Here is a 19,434-nt window from a genome sequence, read left to right on the forward strand (position 1 = left end):
CCCAGAAGCTATAAAATACACAGATGTTGGATGAAATTGACTAAAGAAATCAAATTAATTTGTCAACACAAACCAATGAAATGAGTAGGTGATCACCGGCTGTTACCCATTTTTCTAATCAATCTGTTCACAAACGTTATTCTCTTCCCCCTTTCTCCCTCCTCCACCTCCCAGCGAATGTCATGACGCACTAGCGCGATACGTTCCATTGTCGCGTCACAGGGGGAACATTGTGACGAGTGCGCGGGGGGGTGGGAGGGAGCCTGGAGTGGAGAATGCGGCGGCGGTAACCATGGACGACAGCGTGCGGAGCGGCCCTCACCCCCGCTGAAAGGTACTCAGAATGTGGCAGCTTTTTTTTTCCCGAACCGGCGGCAATGAGTTTCCCCGGCCTCAACTCACCTGTGTCTTCGGGGTCGATAGTGGCTGTGCTGCAATATAAAGGGATTCTCCGCTACTTAAACCTAAACGTGCCCCCGCTTCCACCCCCCCCCCCCCGGAGCCGGTTCGTGTTGGCGGCGACTAGGTCTCACGATGCTCGCCCCACGATTTCTATAGCAATCAGTTGGACTGGTTTCTGTCTGACGTAGAGCTAGGCCAGAGCCTCAGTGAACGGCACCATTTCTGTGCCACTAACTCAGACGCCAGTCGTCCCAGTGAACTACATTATGTCGCTTCCCCTGTGATGCTTGAGCGTAATTCTTCTTGATATACAATAAACTATAGTTTGCGTTGAGAGAAGGACGAGGAGTACGCTGCAACGCGCTGTTATTGAGTGAAGAATAAGCATTTATGGATTAGCTTTATCGGAGAGTAACAGGAACGCTCCAAGGTGTTTCATAGAGGTGTCATTATAGCAATGGATAGTGACGCAATGAAAGATACCACTTGGAAAAGTGAATAAAGGTTGATCGAACAAGTGAAGGATCTAGAATGGAAGAGAGAGATAACGAGAGACGGGTTAAAGGAGAGATTTTGAGTATGATTTTCATAAGGTGATTTAGTAATTTTAACTGAGATCTCTTAAGCCTGCATTTGTGTTAGAACTGTGGCATAATTGGATTTGCATTGAGACTAAACTAGTGGTGTAAGTATTGAGTCAGGGTTTCACTTAATTCTGGAAGGGTCCAGAACCTGATACTTTGCTCCTATTTGTTCTGGAGTTGCGTTCAATTGTGGATTTTAACAAAGATTAAATTTCCTATGCAATGTGATGACTTACCCATTTATATTTAAGCATAATCTTTTTAGCACTTGCATATACATTGTAATATACCACTGAAACCATTGTAAATGTTTTACTTCTGAGCTGTGGTTTTATTAATAAAAACATCCTGGAGGATTATCTGTTGCAGAATAAATGGTAATATCTTTAACATAAAATTGATGACTTGTTATGAGAATTGGGGAAAGGAACCTGCGGTCTTCATATTTAATTTTAGACTAATACATTTGCAGTTAGAACCTAAACAAGCTACTCAACTGTATTCAAAAAGGCATCACACCAATATCACCTCCAGGGCAATTAGGGATGGATACTAGTAGTGTCTACATTGTGTCAAGTTTTTTTTAATTCAGAGCGCCTCACAGTATTTGCTTTTAGGATTGGGAATTTATGTTTGTACCTAGCAGGAGATCCACCTTTTCTACTTTCTTTTTAACTGAGAAACTGATTAGAAATTACCAAGAATATGTTGTCCTAATAGATTGTGACACGACCTTATGTTTTAAGTAGGCTTGGTGGATATTTTTAGTGAATTGATTCTCCTGTCTATGCAAGTTTCCAATATTGTATTGCTGAAATCAATTTGCCTCAGTCACAAATAGCAGTCTTAAAAGTTTTGCAGCACTTTCAGCATTTTATTGTAAAGTTTACAATTTTTGATGACGCAGTGTCAAATTATTGAAGTATTTACAATAAATAACACTAAATTATCTTATAGCATTGTGCAGAGCTTGTAGTTCATGGTAGGTCAAGCTAATTTTTACAGAAGGAACCCCACCTTCAAATTTACATCCTTCTGATGTGAAAAGTTTGGCCTGCAGTAGATTTGTTTGGGACATGTATGATCCAGTCATGAAAAAATCCCTATAAAGGGCTAGTACTCACTATTAAGGGAGAAGTTGCAGTTGTTAGAGTGATTTTGTCCACAAAGGCATAACAGGTATGAGTAACAGATTCAAAATATTTCCTTGTTATAATAAATATTTTGCATTTATAAATTATTTTAAAATGGCTACTATTAACAACTGAGCATGATATAGAGGCAAGGTTTACTTTCTGCATTGTATTCAAAGAGGATAGTACTGCAGCGATACACCAGGTTTTTCGAGTGAAAAATCTGAATTGTTTTATGGTTATTTCAACTCAGATTATAAATCACAAGCTGAAGAATCCTTTCTAGTTTGGTAGTTACCTTGAGAAATTAATTTGACAATACAGGTTTACTGTAGAAATTCAATACAATTCTTAAGTACAAGAAATTATTTGATATCTTGGGACTGCAATTGTAATTTAGCCCATCACGGCATTTAGGTCATTATTAGATCAGTGTTAATTAACTATTATTTGCCTATTCAGTGTCTGTTTAGTAAAGTGAACCAATTTATTTATAACTTTGAAGACTAAATTGAAATATTGATGTGACATACACTTGTCCAGTGTCTAAATATCATCACCGACCAGGGTTTGCAGTTGATGAATCTAGATATCTTGACAAGTCTTCCTTAAAGTTCTAAATGGGAGAATATATGCTTAATGTTTTGGGTCATTGAAACCCTCTCAAGATTGATCAGAAGCTCAGCTGGTATCTATGATAAGATAATGCTACTTGGTCTGCTGAGTATCTCCAGCATTTTTTTATTAATTTGTCAGATTTCCATAATCTGCGGAATTTTGCCTTTATATAATTTGACAAAATCCTTTGCAAAAATCCAAATATTTATCTCATAATCAGGTCTGTACTTTTGAAATATGTTTTAAAGTAATTTTTAAAATAACTTGCAGTTATATAAAACTTTGTCTTCCTGAGGTGGTGAATTGCTTTACAATCATTGAAATACTTTTGAGTTGTAGTCATTGTAAATAATGCAGCACATTACGATAATTTGATCTCGTTCAGTTGTGTTCTTTGAGGGATAAATATTGACCACCAGAAAACACCCGTGTTGATTTTTATTACAGTCATGAGATATGTTAATCCACCTTACGGGGTAAACAAATGCTTGGTCACATTTGAATGAGGAGATCCCCAAAAATGCAATACTTGCCTAGTGCTGTACTGAAGTGTCAGATTTTGATTTCAGAAGTGGGACGTGAAGCCTTCTGAAGCAGGTGCAAGAATGCTGCCACACGCGCAGCTGATAGCATTTCAATTGAGTCAAGATAATTTCACTTTCTATTTTTACAAATTTGTGGAATGAAGTGAGGATTGTGATGATGCTATGGCTTTAAGAGGTGTGTCTTGTCCTTTCTTTAAATGAAGAGGTTGAGACTAATGTGCTGAGTGGTCTATTCCAAGCCAATAAAGTAAACTGCTTGTGAGGCCTTGGGTTTTTTTAAAAAGTTAGAACACTAGAAGCAGTATGAATGGGTAGAGTCAGGCTCCCACACCAGTAGGAGTTTAGTTCAGCTTTCAGTAGTTATTGGTGTTTTGAAGCTGCCATACATCACTCCCTCATACAGCAAATCACTTGAGTTCTTTCTCCCTTTGTCAGAATTTTCTCTTGATAATCCTTCCTCCTGGACTGGAGAAACATTGTATGTGAGACAATCTTTTTTTACTGAATTTACCTTTGCCAATGAGATGTCACTATATTGGAACAGTTGCTGTTTAGTAATTAAGTCATCGATTATTTTGTGAAGTTTTCAATAGAATTGGACCAGTTCTTTTTTCTGTTGTTTGTATTTTAACTTTGGAATAAGAATAGAATGTGTTTTGCTCAAAGCCGAGTAGTGTAACCAATTCAATTATGTCTGAAACACAGCACCTTACAGTTGCTGATAAATAAAAAGTTAGTGTCTAGGCTAACTCCTTAATATATTTGAAGGGGGTTGGACCTGACCCATAACAGGACCACTGTCCAAGTATTGAGATAATTCTGCTGCTTTTTCCAACCCCTGCCGCTGCCTCTGAGCTGACATATTCCAACAGTTAACCAAGGGAAATTACTATAATTAATATGGAAGATGAATTTTGTTTCGACACAGCAAAATAAATAATATGCAAGTAAATTCACAAAACAAGTATTTTCTGCAGAAAAATCTGTTATTTGGCTCTCTGCCAGATCAATCCAGAAACAATCCCAAATACCCTGCTCTCTCCTCATAACTCCTGATTCAAATATTTATTCATTTTCCTTAAAATACGCAATTAACTCTGCCTCAGCATTCCCAGTGACAAAGCATATTATGATCCAACCACTGCATGCTGTTTGAAAATTTTAAGTACTAATCTCTTAACACTGATTCTGCAATAAGGGAATTAAACTTTCCTGTGTTAAATGTCCCATTCACCCTCTCTGCAATGGAATGTACCAATGTCTCCAGACTCTCTCCTTTTAGCTATACTTTCCCAACCACAAGATGTTTAATATCAAAATCTATAATGCCATTTCTATAAGGGAGTACTCTAAATTGTGCCCAATATTCCAAACTTGGCACAATCAATTAAATGTACAAGTCTATTAAATAGGAATCAAGAGTTGTAATTGGTGCATTGATAGTGATTTTATGTTCAATAAAGCACATGAAACTTCTTGACATAGCAAGGATCATCCGACTTATAAAATGTGATGACTTCCAAGCTCAATTGGGAAGCAATTTGCTAAAACCTATCTGGTGACAGAAAGAAATAAGAAAATGTAATACCCCGAGATCCCTTCATGAAGTTTCTTGGGATTAAGATTCTGATTTCAAATTCTCTCTCTATGAAAATCTTGTCTAGAACGCAACAATACAGATGTGCAATATAGACCAAGGATTATTAATTCATGAGCTTTCTGGGTCTCATGGATGGATGGGTGGGTGAATTTGTCCCCAAGAGTTGCAAATGCCTTTTAAAAAATTCTATCACTGGGACAACCAGTCAGAGAAAAGTTGCCTTCTAAGTTAAATAGAATTGATGAGAAGTTACTAATTTACTAACCAATCTAAGGTTAATTCTCTTCTGTCAAGAACAAACAGAGAAACAGCCTGTGATTGGAGCAGTTGGAAAGTAAGAGAGTTGCTGGGGGCTGTCTTCTCTGGGGAAGAGGATAGTCACAAGGAGTATAGTGGGAATAGCTAAGTTCAAGAGACATGGTGGTTAGGCAGTGCAAGGCACAAGAAGGTGGGAGAGGATGAGTAGGGGCAAGTGGTGTTGGGGAGTAGTAGAGTGCAAAAGAGAGATGAAGGAAAGGATGATGGAAGAGTGGTAGGGGAGGAGGCAGAGGGGTGGTGGAGGAGAAGGGTGCAAGTGGGTTCCTGGAGAAGGAGGAGACAGATGAAAGTTGAGGGGGAAAGTGGGTTGGCAGGATGGGTTTCCATTCCTGTCTTTAGTTATCTTCTAATATCATCAACTTTGCTTCCAATTTCCATCTATCCCTTGTCTTTACATGATCCAGTTCCAGTTCTTCCTTTCAAATCCTTGACTTCTCTTTCACCATTTCTGGGAGTAGATTCTTCATTGATATTTGCCTTTTATCCATTGAGACAGATACCATGAGTAGACTCCTTCCCATCCTGTTTCACGGTGACAATTGCTCAATATTCCTAGCTGCTTTTTCTGTCTTTTCCATCAGCTGTTTCAATGTTACCATCTTTCGTGTTAATGCTTCCTTTTCCTTATCTGAAGATTCCTTTCTACAGTGGTTAACTGGGTCATCTACCAAGTTTATCTCATTTCTGTAATTTTGATCACTTGCCTTTCTTATCATCCCAGGAGTGCAATATGATCATTGTTTTAGGAGCAAATTGCCGCAGATGCTGGAATCTGCACTGAAAACAAAAAATGCTGGTACTCACAATGTGTCAGGCAGCATCCATGACTTCTTCAGAGCCCAAATGAAGAGTCATCTACACTTGCTCTTTCCTATAGATGTTGCCTGATTTGCTATGATCTCCAGCGATTTTTGTTTTCATCATCATAGTTATCCTCACCTTCCTTCCCTTCAGCCTCTGTATTCAATGGATTATCTTCTGCCATTACTGTCACCACAGAACACATCCTCCCATAACTAGGCCCAACTCTTTTTCAGGATTAGTGGTGCTGGAAGAGCACAGCAGTTCAGGCAGCATCCAAGGAGCTTTGAAATCGACGTTTCGGGCAAAAGCCCTTCATCTTTTTCAGCTTTCTAAAATTATAGTTTCCCTCTGAAATCCCCTTGTGTACTCTTCTATTGTCCTCACACCTTCCCCATCACTTTCCTTTTAACTGTTCAGGATCCCAACTTGGGATGCTGAACTAAATCATTGTTCTACAATGTGGCCTTCTCAGCAGAGGTAGAATCTCAAATTGGGCAATCACTTTGCTGATCATTTTTGCTTAGCTCTTAATGTTTGATTTTGTTCATTCATGGATGTGGCATTTGCTGCCTTGACCAGACTCTATTGCCCACTCTGAATTACCCTTGAAGGTGGGGTTCAGCTGTCTTCTGAAACTGCTGCAATCCATCTGGTGTAGGTAGACTCTTGTTAAGGAGGGAGTTTGAGGATTTTTACTCATGACACTGTTACTTTAGTGTTACTATTTCCAAGTCAGGATGGTAAGTGGCCTGGAAGGGAGCTTACAGATGGTGGTCTCATGCCGTTGTCCTTCCAGATGATAGTGAACATGGGTTTGGAAGGTGCTGTCCAAGGAAACTTGAAGTTTTAGTGTATGTTATTGGTGGTACGCACTGCTGCTACTGTGTTGGTGTTGGAAGACATGAATGTTTGATGATGTGGTGCCATTCAAGTGGACTGCTTTCTCCTGGATGGTGTCAAGCTTCTTGAGTGTTAGGGGAGCTGTACTTTCCAGGGAAGAGGGGAGTATTCCATCACATTCCTGACTTGTGCCTTGTAGATGGTAAATAGGCTTTAGGAAGTCAGGAAGTGAATGACATGCCCTGGAAGCCCAAAGCCTTAGCAGTATCCAGTGTCTCCATGTGGAGCGAATCGAATTGGATGAAGACTGATACCAATAACGCTGGGGAAACTGGAGGAGGCCAAGATAGATCATCCTCTTGGCACTTCTGGCTGAATTGGCAATGTCAGTGGACATGTACTCTGGAGGTGTAAGCTAATACTATGGGAACCCAGATTTGAAACCCATTATGGCATGAAATAAATTCATATTTATTACCTTAAATCTAAAGATAACCTCAGTGATGGTGATTATGAGCACTATCATTAATTGGTGTTGTAAAAACTCAACTGGTTCACAAATTTCTTTCTTAGGAAAGAAAGTCTTACCTAGTCTGGCTCATGTAACTTCAGACCCATAATAATAAGGTTAAGTCTTAACTTTCCTCTGAAATAGTCTAGCAAGCCACTTATTTTAAGGACACTTCAAGGTAGGCAATACATAAAGTCATAGAGATGTGCAATTTGGAAATAGATCCTTTGGTCCAATTTGTCCATGCAGACCAAATATCATAAACTATTCTAGTCCCATTTGCCAACGCTTGGCCCATATCCCTCTAAACCCCTCCTATTCATATACCCATCCCAGATGCCTTTTCATTGTTGTAATTATTGGCCTTCCCCCAAATGGAATAAAACAGAAACTGACTGTGTTTGTAAGACACCTTTAAATGTAGTGTCATTGCCCAAAGCCCATCAAAGATGCACTTGCAAGCATAGATGTGCCTTGAGGTGATTGCAAACATTGGAATAGTTGAAACTTGTGGTGATAAAGATATAGTCATAGAGTCACAGTCATGCACGTGCATAACATGGAAACAGACCCTTTGGTTTAACTTGTCCACGCCGACCAGATATTCTAAATTAATCCAGTCCCATTTGCCAGCATTTGGCCTATATCCCTCTATGATAGAAAATTTTAGCAGTTGATGGACTGAGCCATTTGGTGGTACAATCCATTAATTTCCGGTGGTGAGGAACTTGAAAAGAATACAGAAGTGAGGACCATGGTAACATTCTTAGATGTGGCATAGATGTTGAGTATTGTATGAACTCATTTGGGCTTTTTTTTAATCAGCATTCAATCCCCATTTTCTCTGCAAATGGTCTCTAAACTGGTGGAAATAGTAGTGCGGCCACCCCTATGCTCTCAGATGAGGAAATGGTGACTGTTCTTGTTTGGCTTATAAGGGGTTTCCCTTGCAAGGTTCTTTGCAAATCATCACAGATGTTCTTCCATCTGGTCAATTTTAAGACTAATATTAGTCAGGGAAAGGAGGGTAAACTTAAATTTCAGCTATCTTAGTGCCATTTTTAAAGGGACTTTAATATGCCTAGCATTGTCTGTATCCTGTCAACAGCTAAAGGGAGTGTCTAGTATAATTGCAGAGCTGCTGTCCCATAATGGCAACAAAGTATTCCTGTAAACAGCGCAGTAATCTGAAAATTAGTTAGTTGTGCAAAAAGAACTTTTGAGGAGGACAACAGTCAAATGAATCTACAATACACTCCAAAAGTAGAAGGTGCATCAATGTTGCCCTAATTTATTGAGATTATTCATCTTGTCTGTGTTGTCCTGTGTTTATCTGCAAACTTTCCCCCTGGAATTTGGCACCAGGAACATGGTGCAGCACACTCTGCTAATTGCCACTTTCCTTGAGATTCTATTGTTTCGCTGCCAGTGATTCTCTGTGAATGGTGGTGCCTTGACTTGGCTTTGCCTAGTGTTTGTGTGTATGGATGGCAGTATTTGCTGAGACCAGTGACTACATGCGTGCATTCATTTGGGAATGCATATGTCAACGTGTGATATTACACGTGATGTCGTACACAAGTGTTGTATTGTGCATATGCAGAGAAGTGTGTATGATTTTGACCAGATTTAGTGATGGGGAGAGGAGACACAAGCCGTAGGCAGGGGTGGGGGTCCTTGGGAATGAGAAGGGAAGAGGACCCAGAAACCAAGGGATGGGGGTGACAAAGATCTCTGAATGCATGATTCAAAGCAGCTCAAAATGCACAAGGCGTCAGCAAATGCAGTCTACCTAGGTTGGGGCTTGTGATCACAGCCTGTCAATTTTTGTATGTTCAAGGAGCTCCTTTTATTGATATTAGATGTTCAACAGTTGTGATTTGTCTAATCCACTTTCTCTTTCCCTTGATTCTCCTCTTCTCCTCCCCACTGGTATTAGTGAGACTACAGATGCTGGAAATATGAAATCCAAACAGCAAATGCTGGAGAAATTCAGTAAGAACAGAGAAGATGGTAAAAGAGGGGAAGTTGTGGCATTGTTAGTCAAGGACAGTATTATGGTGGCAGAAAGGAGGTTTGAGGACTCCTATACTGAGGTAGTATGGGCTGAGGTTAGAAACAGGAAAGGCAAGGTCACTCTATTGGGAGTTTTCTATAGGTCTCCAAATAGTTCCAGAGATGTAGAGGAAAGTATAGCAAAGATGATTCTCAATAGGAGCGAGAGTTACAAGGTGGTAGTTATGGGAAACTTTAACTTTCCAAATATGGACTTGGAATCTATAGTTCAAGTACTTTAGATGGATCAGTTTTTGTTCAATGTGTGCAGGAGTGTTTTCTAACACAGTACATAGACAGGCCAATAAGGGGCAATGCCATATTGGATTTGGTACTGGGTAATGAACCCAGCCAGGTGTTAGATTTGGGGGTAGGTGAGCACTTTGGTGATAGTGACCACAATTCGGTTTTGTTTGCTTTAGCAATGGAAAGGGATAGGTATGTTCCGCAGGGCAAGAGCTAAAGCTGTGGGAAAGGCAATTATGATGCGATCCGGCCAGCTTTAGGATGCGTAGGATGGGGAAGGAAACTGCAGGGGATGGGCACAATAGAAATGTGAAGCTTATCAAGGACACGCAATGGCTACTTCTTGAATATGTATGTACCTGTCAGGGAGGGAGGAAGTGGTTGAGTGAGGGAACCATGGTTTACTAAAGAAGTTGAATCTCTTGTCAAGTGGAAGAAGGAGGCTTATGTTAGGATGAGATGTAAAGGCTCAGTTAGGGCACTTGAGAGTTACAAGATAGCCAGGAAAGACCTAAAAAGAGAGCTAAAAAGAGCCAGGAGGGGACATGAAAAGTTGTTGGCGGATAGGATCAGGGTAAACCCTAAGGCTTTCTATAGGTATTTAAGGAATAAAAGATGACTAGAATAAGATTAGGGCCTGTCAAGGATAGTAGTGGGAAGTTGTGCGTGGAGTCCAAGGAGATAGGGAAGCTCTAAATGAATATTTTTCATCAGTATTCACAATGGGAAAAGACCATGTTGTCGAGGAGAATATTGAGATACGGCTACTAAACTAGATGGGGTTGAGGCTCATAAGGAGGAGGTGTTAACAATTCTGGAAATTGTGAAACTATCCCCTGGACCAGATGGGATTTATCCTAGGATTCTCTGAGAGGCCAGGGAGGAGTTTGCAGAGCCTTTGGCTTTGATCTTTGTCATCATTACCTGCAGGAATAATGCTTGGAGACTGGAGGACAGCAGATGTTGTTCCCTTGTGCAAGAAGGAGAATACAGACAAGCCTGGTAACTATAGACCAGTGAGTCTTACTTCGGTTATGGGTAAAGTGTTGGAAAAGGTTATAAGAGATAGGATTTATAATCATGTAGAGAGGAATAAGTTGATTATGGATAGTCAACACGGTTTTGTGAAGGGTAGGTTGTGCCTCACAAAACCTTTATTGAGTTCTTTGAGAAGGTGACCAAACAGGTGGATGAGGGTAAAGTGGTTGATGTCGTGTATATGTATTTCAATAATGTATTTGATAAGGTTCCCCACGGTAGGCTATTACACAAAATATGAAAGCATAGGTTTAAGGGTGATTTAGTGGTTTGGATAAGAAATTGGCTAGCTGAAAGAAGACAGAGGGTGGTGGTTGATGGGGCAATGTTCATCCTGGAGTTCAGTTACCCATGTACTGCACGGATCTGTTTTGGGTGTGCAATACCTCACTGCTGTTTGTCGGTTTTATAAATGACCTGGATGAGGGCGTAGAAGGATGTTTTAGTAAATTTGCAGATGACACTAAGGTCGGTAGAGTTGTGGATTGTGCTGAAGGATGTTGTAGGTTACAGAGGGGCATAGATAAGCTACAAAGAGGCATTGATAAGCTGCAGAGCTGGGCTGAGAGGTGGCAAATGGAGTTTAATGCAGAAAAGTGTGAGGTGATTCACTTTGGAAGGAGTAACAGGAATGTAGAGTACTGAGTCAATGGTAAGATTCTTGGTAATGTAGATGAACAGAGATCTCAGTGTCCCTGTACGTAGATCCCTGAAAGTTGCCACCCAGGTCGATCAGGTTGTTAAGAAGGCATACGGTATGTTAGCTTGTATTAGTAGAGGGATTGAGTCTTGGAGCCACGAGGTCATGGTGCAGTTGCACAAAACTCTGATGTGGCCGCACGTGGAGTATTGTATATATTTCTGGTCACTGCATTACAGGAAGAATGTGGAAGCTTTGGAATGAGTTCAGAGGAAGATTTTCTAGGATGTTGCCTAGTATGGAGGGAAGGTCTTATGACATAAGGCTGATGGACTTGAGGATATTTTCGTTACAGAGAAGAAGGTTGACAGGTGACTTAATTGAGACATATAAGATAATCAGAGGATTAGATAGGGTGGACAGTGAGAGCCTTTTTCCACAGATGGTGATGCCTAGCACGAGGAGACATAGCTTTAAATTGAGGGGTGATAAATATAGGACAGATGTCAGAGGTAGTTTCTTTACTCAGAGTAGTAGGGGCGTGGAATGCCCTGCTTGCAACAGTAGCAGACTCGTCAGCTTTAAGGGCATTTAAATGGTCATTGGATAGGCATATGGGCGAGAATGGAATAGTATAGGTTAGATGAGCTTCGGATTGGTTTCACAGATTGGCGCAACATTGAGGGCTGTGCTGTAATGTTCCATGTTCTGTGTTCTAAATTTCGCAGGCCTGGCAGAATCTGGGAGAGACAAACAGAGTTAATATTTTGAGACTGACATGACTTTTTGTTCAGAACTTGACAGTCAGTATTTAGACCTTCTGTGTGCTTCGCATAGAAGGAGCCAGTTGGAAGTTTAACATTAGGGTTCACTGTTTTATTCTAGTTCATTGTTTGGTTTTGTTTCCATTGTATGAGAAGCACTGTCCATGAATGTTCTGTAATGTTCTCATTTACTTGGGCATTGTATTGTCGTCTTTTTACTTGTGAAGTTTGAGGTTTGTGGCTGGCTCAGAGTGTTTAGCTGTCTCTTGCGTTGTTGGTACTTGGTTCGGTATGGGCATTTTAGAAGATTTGTGCGAATTCATATTATGCAGCAATATCCTTTGGTGAAGGAAACTTGCTGACCATTCCCTGGCTCTTAATTGCCGTATGAATTGCCTTCATAAGCCAGTCAGTTGCAACAAACTGTGATCCTGAAGTGATTCAAGTTGATAGTCTTCTGCCATTTTCTCAAAGGATGGACAGTAAATGCCAACCTTGTCAACAAAGCCAATGAATAAATTAAAGATCATCATCCTGAAATATATGCAAATAGTCATAGCTGATAAAATTATTTTAAAGTTAATATGTGGACATTGAGACTTCATGTTGAGACAAAAATAATTTAAAGCAGGATGGCCCTGCAGTACACAAGCTATATTATCATGTTACTATTGAGATGAAGAATATTGCTTGCACAACTGACTTTTCAATATTATCCTGCAGATGAATTTCATCAACAAGAATAGCAATAAGACTGCACCAGAGAGGAATGTACATACTTCAACAGCGGACAGCCATCATCGCTCAAGGACCAATGGCTGGACCTGGCCACTGCATCCATATCAGATAATTTGTTGGGTCATTTGGCTGTTCTTTGTTATTGTTGTGTTTGGTATATTTATACCTCTTCTTCCATCTCATTGGGTACCAGCTGGCTACATTGTATCTTTTTTTATATGGAAATATAACACGCTCTTGTCTGTTTATGCACAGCTTATTCCAGAGATTGTTATTTCTGACCAAATTGTTTGCACTGTGTCTAATTCAGGAAGTAGGAACACATTCTCCACAATTGTACAAATCATTTCTGCACCAGTTGTGTTAGGCCTTTGACAGTTTGCTTCTTGACAAAAAAAATCTAGTTCAGAAATGGGACAGAAAATTACACAGTTTATGTAAAGACAAATAATACCAAATCAGTATAAATTTTAAAATGAGAATGAATGCCAGGCCAAAGTGTGCAGTGATCTGTCTTTAATATATAAGAAGTCTTCCTTTATTAACTTGTGGAGGTTTAGCAAACTTTGGTGCAGTGATGCACAATATAAATTTTTAAAGGGAATGCAAGGGCGTTGTCACTGCACGGTCCGAATGACTGAGGATTGCCATCTGCTGATGTACGGAAACAAATGATCTTGGGCTCTGACCTGACTTTAAATTGTGCAATATGTTTTTTTTAACTTCAACAGTTTGTTTGTACCTGGTAGATGGATCCTAAAAATATAATAAAAGATTTATTTGTTGATGAAGAGCAAGGATTGATTTTGGTTTAGAATTAAAGGCAAAGTGGAACCCATCTCTCAAAGGTTCGTCCATACCTGCAAACGGCTATTTTATATTATACTGTATTGCATTTCAACTTGCATACGAATCAACTTAAATCTACTCTGAAACGGAACCTGTTTATAAGCCGGGGGCTGCCTATGCAGTCAATTAAGTGCTACTTAAAGATGAAATTGCATAAACCTAATTTCCTAACTCATTCTATCCTACTTCCCAGTCACTGTCTGACACTGAGCCAGACAGTTTGCAACCTTGGCATCTCAGCTCATCCTAGGTGAGCATCCAGCCTCATGTCCTCTTTATCACCAAGAGTGCCTATTTCTAGTTCTGTAACTTTGGACACCTGTCCAGTTTGCTCATCTGGTGAAATCTTAATCCATGAGTTTGTCATCTCGAAAGTTAATTGTTCCAGTTCTTTTCTAACTGACATTCACACCTTGCAAACATGAGTTCATCCAGAATGTATCCATTACCACTTTGTTTCCTACCCAACATTGTTTCCTAGATGTGCATTACCTCAATTTTTTGTTTAGTATCCTCACCCAGTTTTCAAATTCTTCAACGTTCTCAGGCACTCCAATTGTTGTAATCTACACCAGCTCTATGCCTCTCCAAAACTTGTGCTCCCTCAGCCCTCATATCTTGAGCATTGATTTTTGTTGCATTGCTGTTGGAAACTGTATGCAGGTCTGAAATTTAAGCTCTGAAATTCCCTTCTTAAATCCTCTCTTTTAAGATAGTCCTTAAAACCATCAATTTTGGTCACTTTTCTAATATAAAAATGTTGAGATTTTGTTTGATAACCTACCTGTTAAGTATCTTGATGTTTTCCAATGTATTCAAATAACTTCGACAAGGTGCCACATGGGAGACTGACTGAGAAGGTTAAAGCACATGGAAGTGTGAGAAACTTAATGAGATGGATCAGAAATTGGTTGAGTAATGGGACACAAAGGGTAATGGTAGAAAACTGTTTGAGTGATAATGATCTAGATGAAAATGTGAAGGGAATGTTAAACAAGTTTGCAGACAACACATATTGGTAGAGTGGTTAATAGTGAAGAAGATGGTTGTAGGTTACAGGAAGGTGTGTTGGTCAGATGGCAGAGCTGTGGAAGAAGTATTAATCCTTGATACATACAAAATGATTGACTTCGGAAGAAGAAACAAGATTAGGGATTATTTAATGAATGAAAGACAATGCATAGCTCAGAGGAACAGAGGAATCTTGGGATAATTATTCACAGATCCCAGAAATCAGCAGAGCATGTGAATAGGATAGTTAAAGCAAATTGAACACTTGCTTTCATCAGTCATGGCATAGAGTATAAGAGTAAGGTGGTAATGTTGTAGTTATACAGAGCATTGGTCAGGCCACAGCAGGAGTACTGTGTGGGGTTTTGGTGACCTCTCTGCAGAAGGGATGTGATAGCACTAGACGGGGTACAATGGCAAGTTCACCAGGATCTTGACTGGGATGGAGTAATTGCGCTGTAAGAGAGATTAGATAGGCTTGGATTGTTTTCTTTAGAGCAAAGAAGGCTGAGCGGTGATTATATAAAATTGAGAGAGGTATGGATAGGGTGAGTAAGGAGCAGCTGTTCCCCTTGGTAGAGGGGTCATTTCAGGAGAGGGCTTAGTTTGTAGAGTAAAGGGCAGGGGATTCAGGGATTTGAGAAAAAGTTTTTTCACTCATAGGGCAATGGGAATCTGGAATTCACTGCTTGGGAAGGTCGTAAAGACATGAAACCTTACACCCTTTGAGTACTTGAAGTACCATAACACTCAACCATATGGGGCAAGTGCAGGAAATTGAGATTAGCACACCTTTAGTTATTTGGCGAAAGTGAGTATTGCAGATGCTGGAGATTAGAGTCAAGAGTGTGGTGCTGAAAAAGCACAGCAGGTCAGGCAGCATCAAAGGAGCAGGAGAATTGACATTTCAGGCAAAAGCCTGGTGAAGGGTTTTGCCTGAAACATTGATTTTCCTGCATCTTGGATGCTGCCTGACCTGCTTGTGCTTTTCCAACACCACACTCTTGACGCCTTTAGTTATTGTCAGTGCAGACTCGATGGACTGAAGGGCCTTTTCTGAGCTGTATGATAAAATGAGGAAAAAGAAATGTTGAAGATGCCACATGAATGCAAGTTGTAGTTTGCTAAAACACTAGAAGAAGCCCTTTGCTGTTGTTTCATGCCATATGTAGATAGTGCCTTGACTTCAATCTTATCTGGAAAACGCCTCCACCAGTGCGTGTTAGCAGCAAATATGGTCTGAAGGAATGCCTGATTCCAATGGATGGAGGGAACGGGTGATAGATAATACGTAACTGTGGGATAACATGCAATTAATGTGTGAATGAAAAAAAGAGGATCAATATTGCAGTTTTCTAAAAGATGGTGGAGAGAGGAGAGCCCGCAAATTTGAACTGGGTGGATAGCAGCAGTCAGATATCTGATTGTTTACACATTGTAAAAAAACTGTTGGACATAGTGAAAGAGGATGTTTGTCATGTTAATACGCAAACAAAAAAGTGGAGACATTACTTATTCTCACTATTATAATTGCTTGTTATTATTTCAGATTGTTTTCTCTAAAAAGAAAAAGAGGAATTTGTTATCCTTTAATATGGTTGGAAGGAGTGCTGGCATCCTACTGGAATGAGGGAACAGATGATGACCGTATTGTTTAAGAGTCAACTTGATTTGAATTGATTGTATAAATATAGTAACTAGGATGAATTGGTGGGTTGAATTTTATGGAATGTGATTAATTGAACTATAAGTTTAACATAGACATGTGGACTTGAAATCTATTTACCTACAGTTGTCTTTTGGAGTATAACATGTTCCTACCTCCACCTCCTACTTCATTGACTTATCAGCATAGATGTGCCCTTGGCTGAAGAGTATGATTCTCAGCCGGGAAACCTGAGCGTACTTTAAGGCTGAACCAAATTGTTTCTAAGTGATTTCATGTTGACTTCAGGTTTTATTTTTGGCAATTATTATTGTCAATGACTTAGATTCTAGAACAAGTATTTTCTGTGAGCATGTTGAAAGATTCGACAAAGTATGAAGGTCTCTAGCAAATTTTACTGTGCATGCAGATGTAGATGAGTTAAAGAGGTCTGTTTGTGCTAAGGCAGACTGGTGGCTGAAGGGTGTGGGATTACTTGCCCAGCTGTCTCTTCATAGTCGCTCTGGTAGTCATCTCATTAAATAAAATGACTAATTCCTGGTTGTCAGACTGATCAAAAAAAGAGATTCACTGAGCATCATGCTTTGACATGTGCTGTAATTTTTATTTTTGCAGCATTCTTCATATGAATTCTACACACCAACTAAAAGCCCACAAAATGATTTTACAATTAGCCAATGCAATGCAGTAATTGGCTTCATGCCTTTAAATTGGAATGCATTACCAGGGATATCAATTTTATTGGAACAATTTTACAGACATTCAAGTGTCATCTGTTTGGAAATTTAACTGATGTAAGAATGTTTTTCATGTTAAATAATGGTTGTATCTTTGATATTTTGAACAGTGATTCCTGCTTAAATAAGCAACAGGCTGAAAGCATTAAATTATAATGTTCTGCTTTACAAGTCATAAATTGTCATCTTGAATAGTCCATTCGAACTTCTGCCTTATCTTTGTCTTATATTAAATATGAACTTTCTTATTCTTTCATGCCAATGTAAGCACTACTGGCAAGGCCAGCATTTGTTGCTCATCCCTCTCAGAAACCAATTTTTCATTTTAAGATCACTGCAAGATGTGAACATTTCATAATTTGTCTAATTCAGGAAGGAAGATTAGGTAGTTGAATGCCAGTGATCAACTATTTCAAAGGTGCATATTGACAATACATGTTCCTTGTTTATCTTACCGTTGCAGTTAAGTTTATGATGAGAGATGATTTTATGAAATGCATTAATTGTTTGCCACGTATGCAACAAATAAACACTTGGCTGACTGACAAAGTTCATTTGAGAATATGGTCAGTCTGTCTTAATTGAAATAACCTTGTGAAATTCTGGATAGATTTAGTGAGTAGTTTTACAAGTCAGACTGAGAATAGGTGTAAGTACTTTTAAATGAATAATTTTGAAATGCAATCCATATTTGTAGTTACATTTAATGAGTACTTTCACAAATCAGATTGAGTGTGTGTAAGTACTACTAAAATGAATAATTTTGAATGCAATTGACTTGTGGTTAAATGGCAAAATAAAATTGAGCATGAGTCAAAGAAAGAACAAGAGTGTAGACTGATTAGTTCTTCAAGCTGGCTCATTGTTCAGGGAATTCATGTTTTACAGTAATTTTAAATTTAGCTATGTAGAATTCCTAACTTTTGAAACTGATATTAATCTAAACAGAAAATGCATTCTCCAAACATTTGGGTTTAAACATTTGCTTCCCTTTGTAATTAGTGTCCTAAGTAAATTGTGGGATGCTGCAACTTTCAGATGTGTGAAATTTGAGAATATGAATCCATCAGTTCATTGTTTGTCAGTTAGAGAAAAACAGACATTCTCCTATTCATTACTCAGCTGGTCTTTTAGTTTGCAATTACTGCAACAAAAACGGGTCAATAAAGTGGTTAAAAGGACATATGGGACATTGGACTTTATTAGCCAAGGCAAATTGTTTAAGAGCAGGAAATCTATGCTAGGACTGTATGACATGTTGGTTAGACCACAGCTAGAGTAGTGTTTGTAGTTCTGGAATCCTCATTATAGGAGGGCTATGAAAACAGTAGAAAGGGTACAGAGGAGATTTGAGCTGAAAATGTGTTGCTGGAAAAGCGCAGCAGGTCAGGCAGCATCCAAGGAGCAGGAGAATCGACGTTTCAGGCATGAGCCCTTCTTCAGGAATGAGGAGAGTGTGCCAAGCAGGCGAAGATAAAAGGTAGAGAGGAAGGACTTGGGGGAGGGGTGTTGGAAATGCGATAGGTGGAAGGAGGTTAAGATGAGGGTGATAGGCCGGATTGGGGGTGGAGGTGGAGAGGTCAGAAAGAAGATTGCAGGTTAGGAAGTTGGTGCTGAGTTCGAGGGTTGGGACTGAGACAAGGTTGGGGGAGGGAAATGAGGAAACTGGAGAAACCTGAGTTCATCCCTTGTGGTTGGAGGGTTCCTAGGCGGAAGATGAGGCACTCTTCCTCCAGCCGTCGTGTTTGTATGGTCTGACGATGGAGGAGTCCAAGGATCTGCATGTCCTTGGTGGAGTGGGAAGGGGGAGTTGAAGTGTTGAGCTACGGGGTGGTTGGGTTGGTTGGTCCGGGTGTCCCAGAGGTGTTCTCTGAAACGTTCCGCAAGTAGGCGGCCTGTCTCTCCCATATAGAGGGGGCCACATCGGGTGCAGCGGATGCAGTAAATGATGTGTGTGGAGGTGCAGGTGAATTTGTGGCAGATATGGAAGGATCTCTTGGGGCCTTGGAGGGATGTAAGGGGGGAGGTCCAACCACAAAGGATGAACTCAGATTTCTCCAGTTTCCTTATTTCCGCCCCCGCCCCGCCCCCCACCTTGTCTCAGTCCCAACCCTCGAACTCAGCACCAACTTCCTAACCTGCAATCTTCTTCCTGACCTCTCCGCCCCCACCCCCACCCCCACTCCGGCCTATCACCCTCACCTTAACCTCCTTCCACCTATCGCATTTCCAACGCCCCTCCCCCAAGTCCCTCCTCCCTACCTTTTATCTTAGCCTGCTGGACACACTTTCCTCATTCCTGAAGAAGGGCTTATGCCCGAAACGTCGATTCCCC

At 40.1% G+C, this 19,434-nt stretch overlaps 1 protein-coding gene across 3 annotated transcripts in view; it reads left to right on the forward strand.

The window, feature by feature from the left end:
* Positions 1–236: 236 nt before the first annotated feature.
* Positions 237–19,434, forward strand: part of zdhhc1 (zDHHC palmitoyltransferase 1) — a 65,019-nt gene continuing 45,821 nt past the window's right edge. For 2 of the 3 annotated variants that reach the window (XM_072547470.1, XM_072547471.1), the window contains exons 1-2: positions 237–334; positions 12,822–13,040. In XM_072547470.1, coding sequence (XP_072403571.1) covers positions 12,822–13,040 — 219 coding nt within the window. In that variant the 5' untranslated portion in view covers positions 237–334. Of the gene's footprint in view, positions 335–12,821; positions 13,041–19,434 lie in introns of those variants that run through there. The other variant, XM_072547472.1, reaches the window with a different exon arrangement.

The sequence above is a fragment of the Chiloscyllium punctatum genome, chromosome 26, assembly GCF_047496795.1.
Source record: "Chiloscyllium punctatum isolate Juve2018m chromosome 26, sChiPun1.3, whole genome shotgun sequence".
Taxonomy (NCBI): Eukaryota; Metazoa; Chordata; class Chondrichthyes; order Orectolobiformes; family Hemiscylliidae; genus Chiloscyllium; species Chiloscyllium punctatum.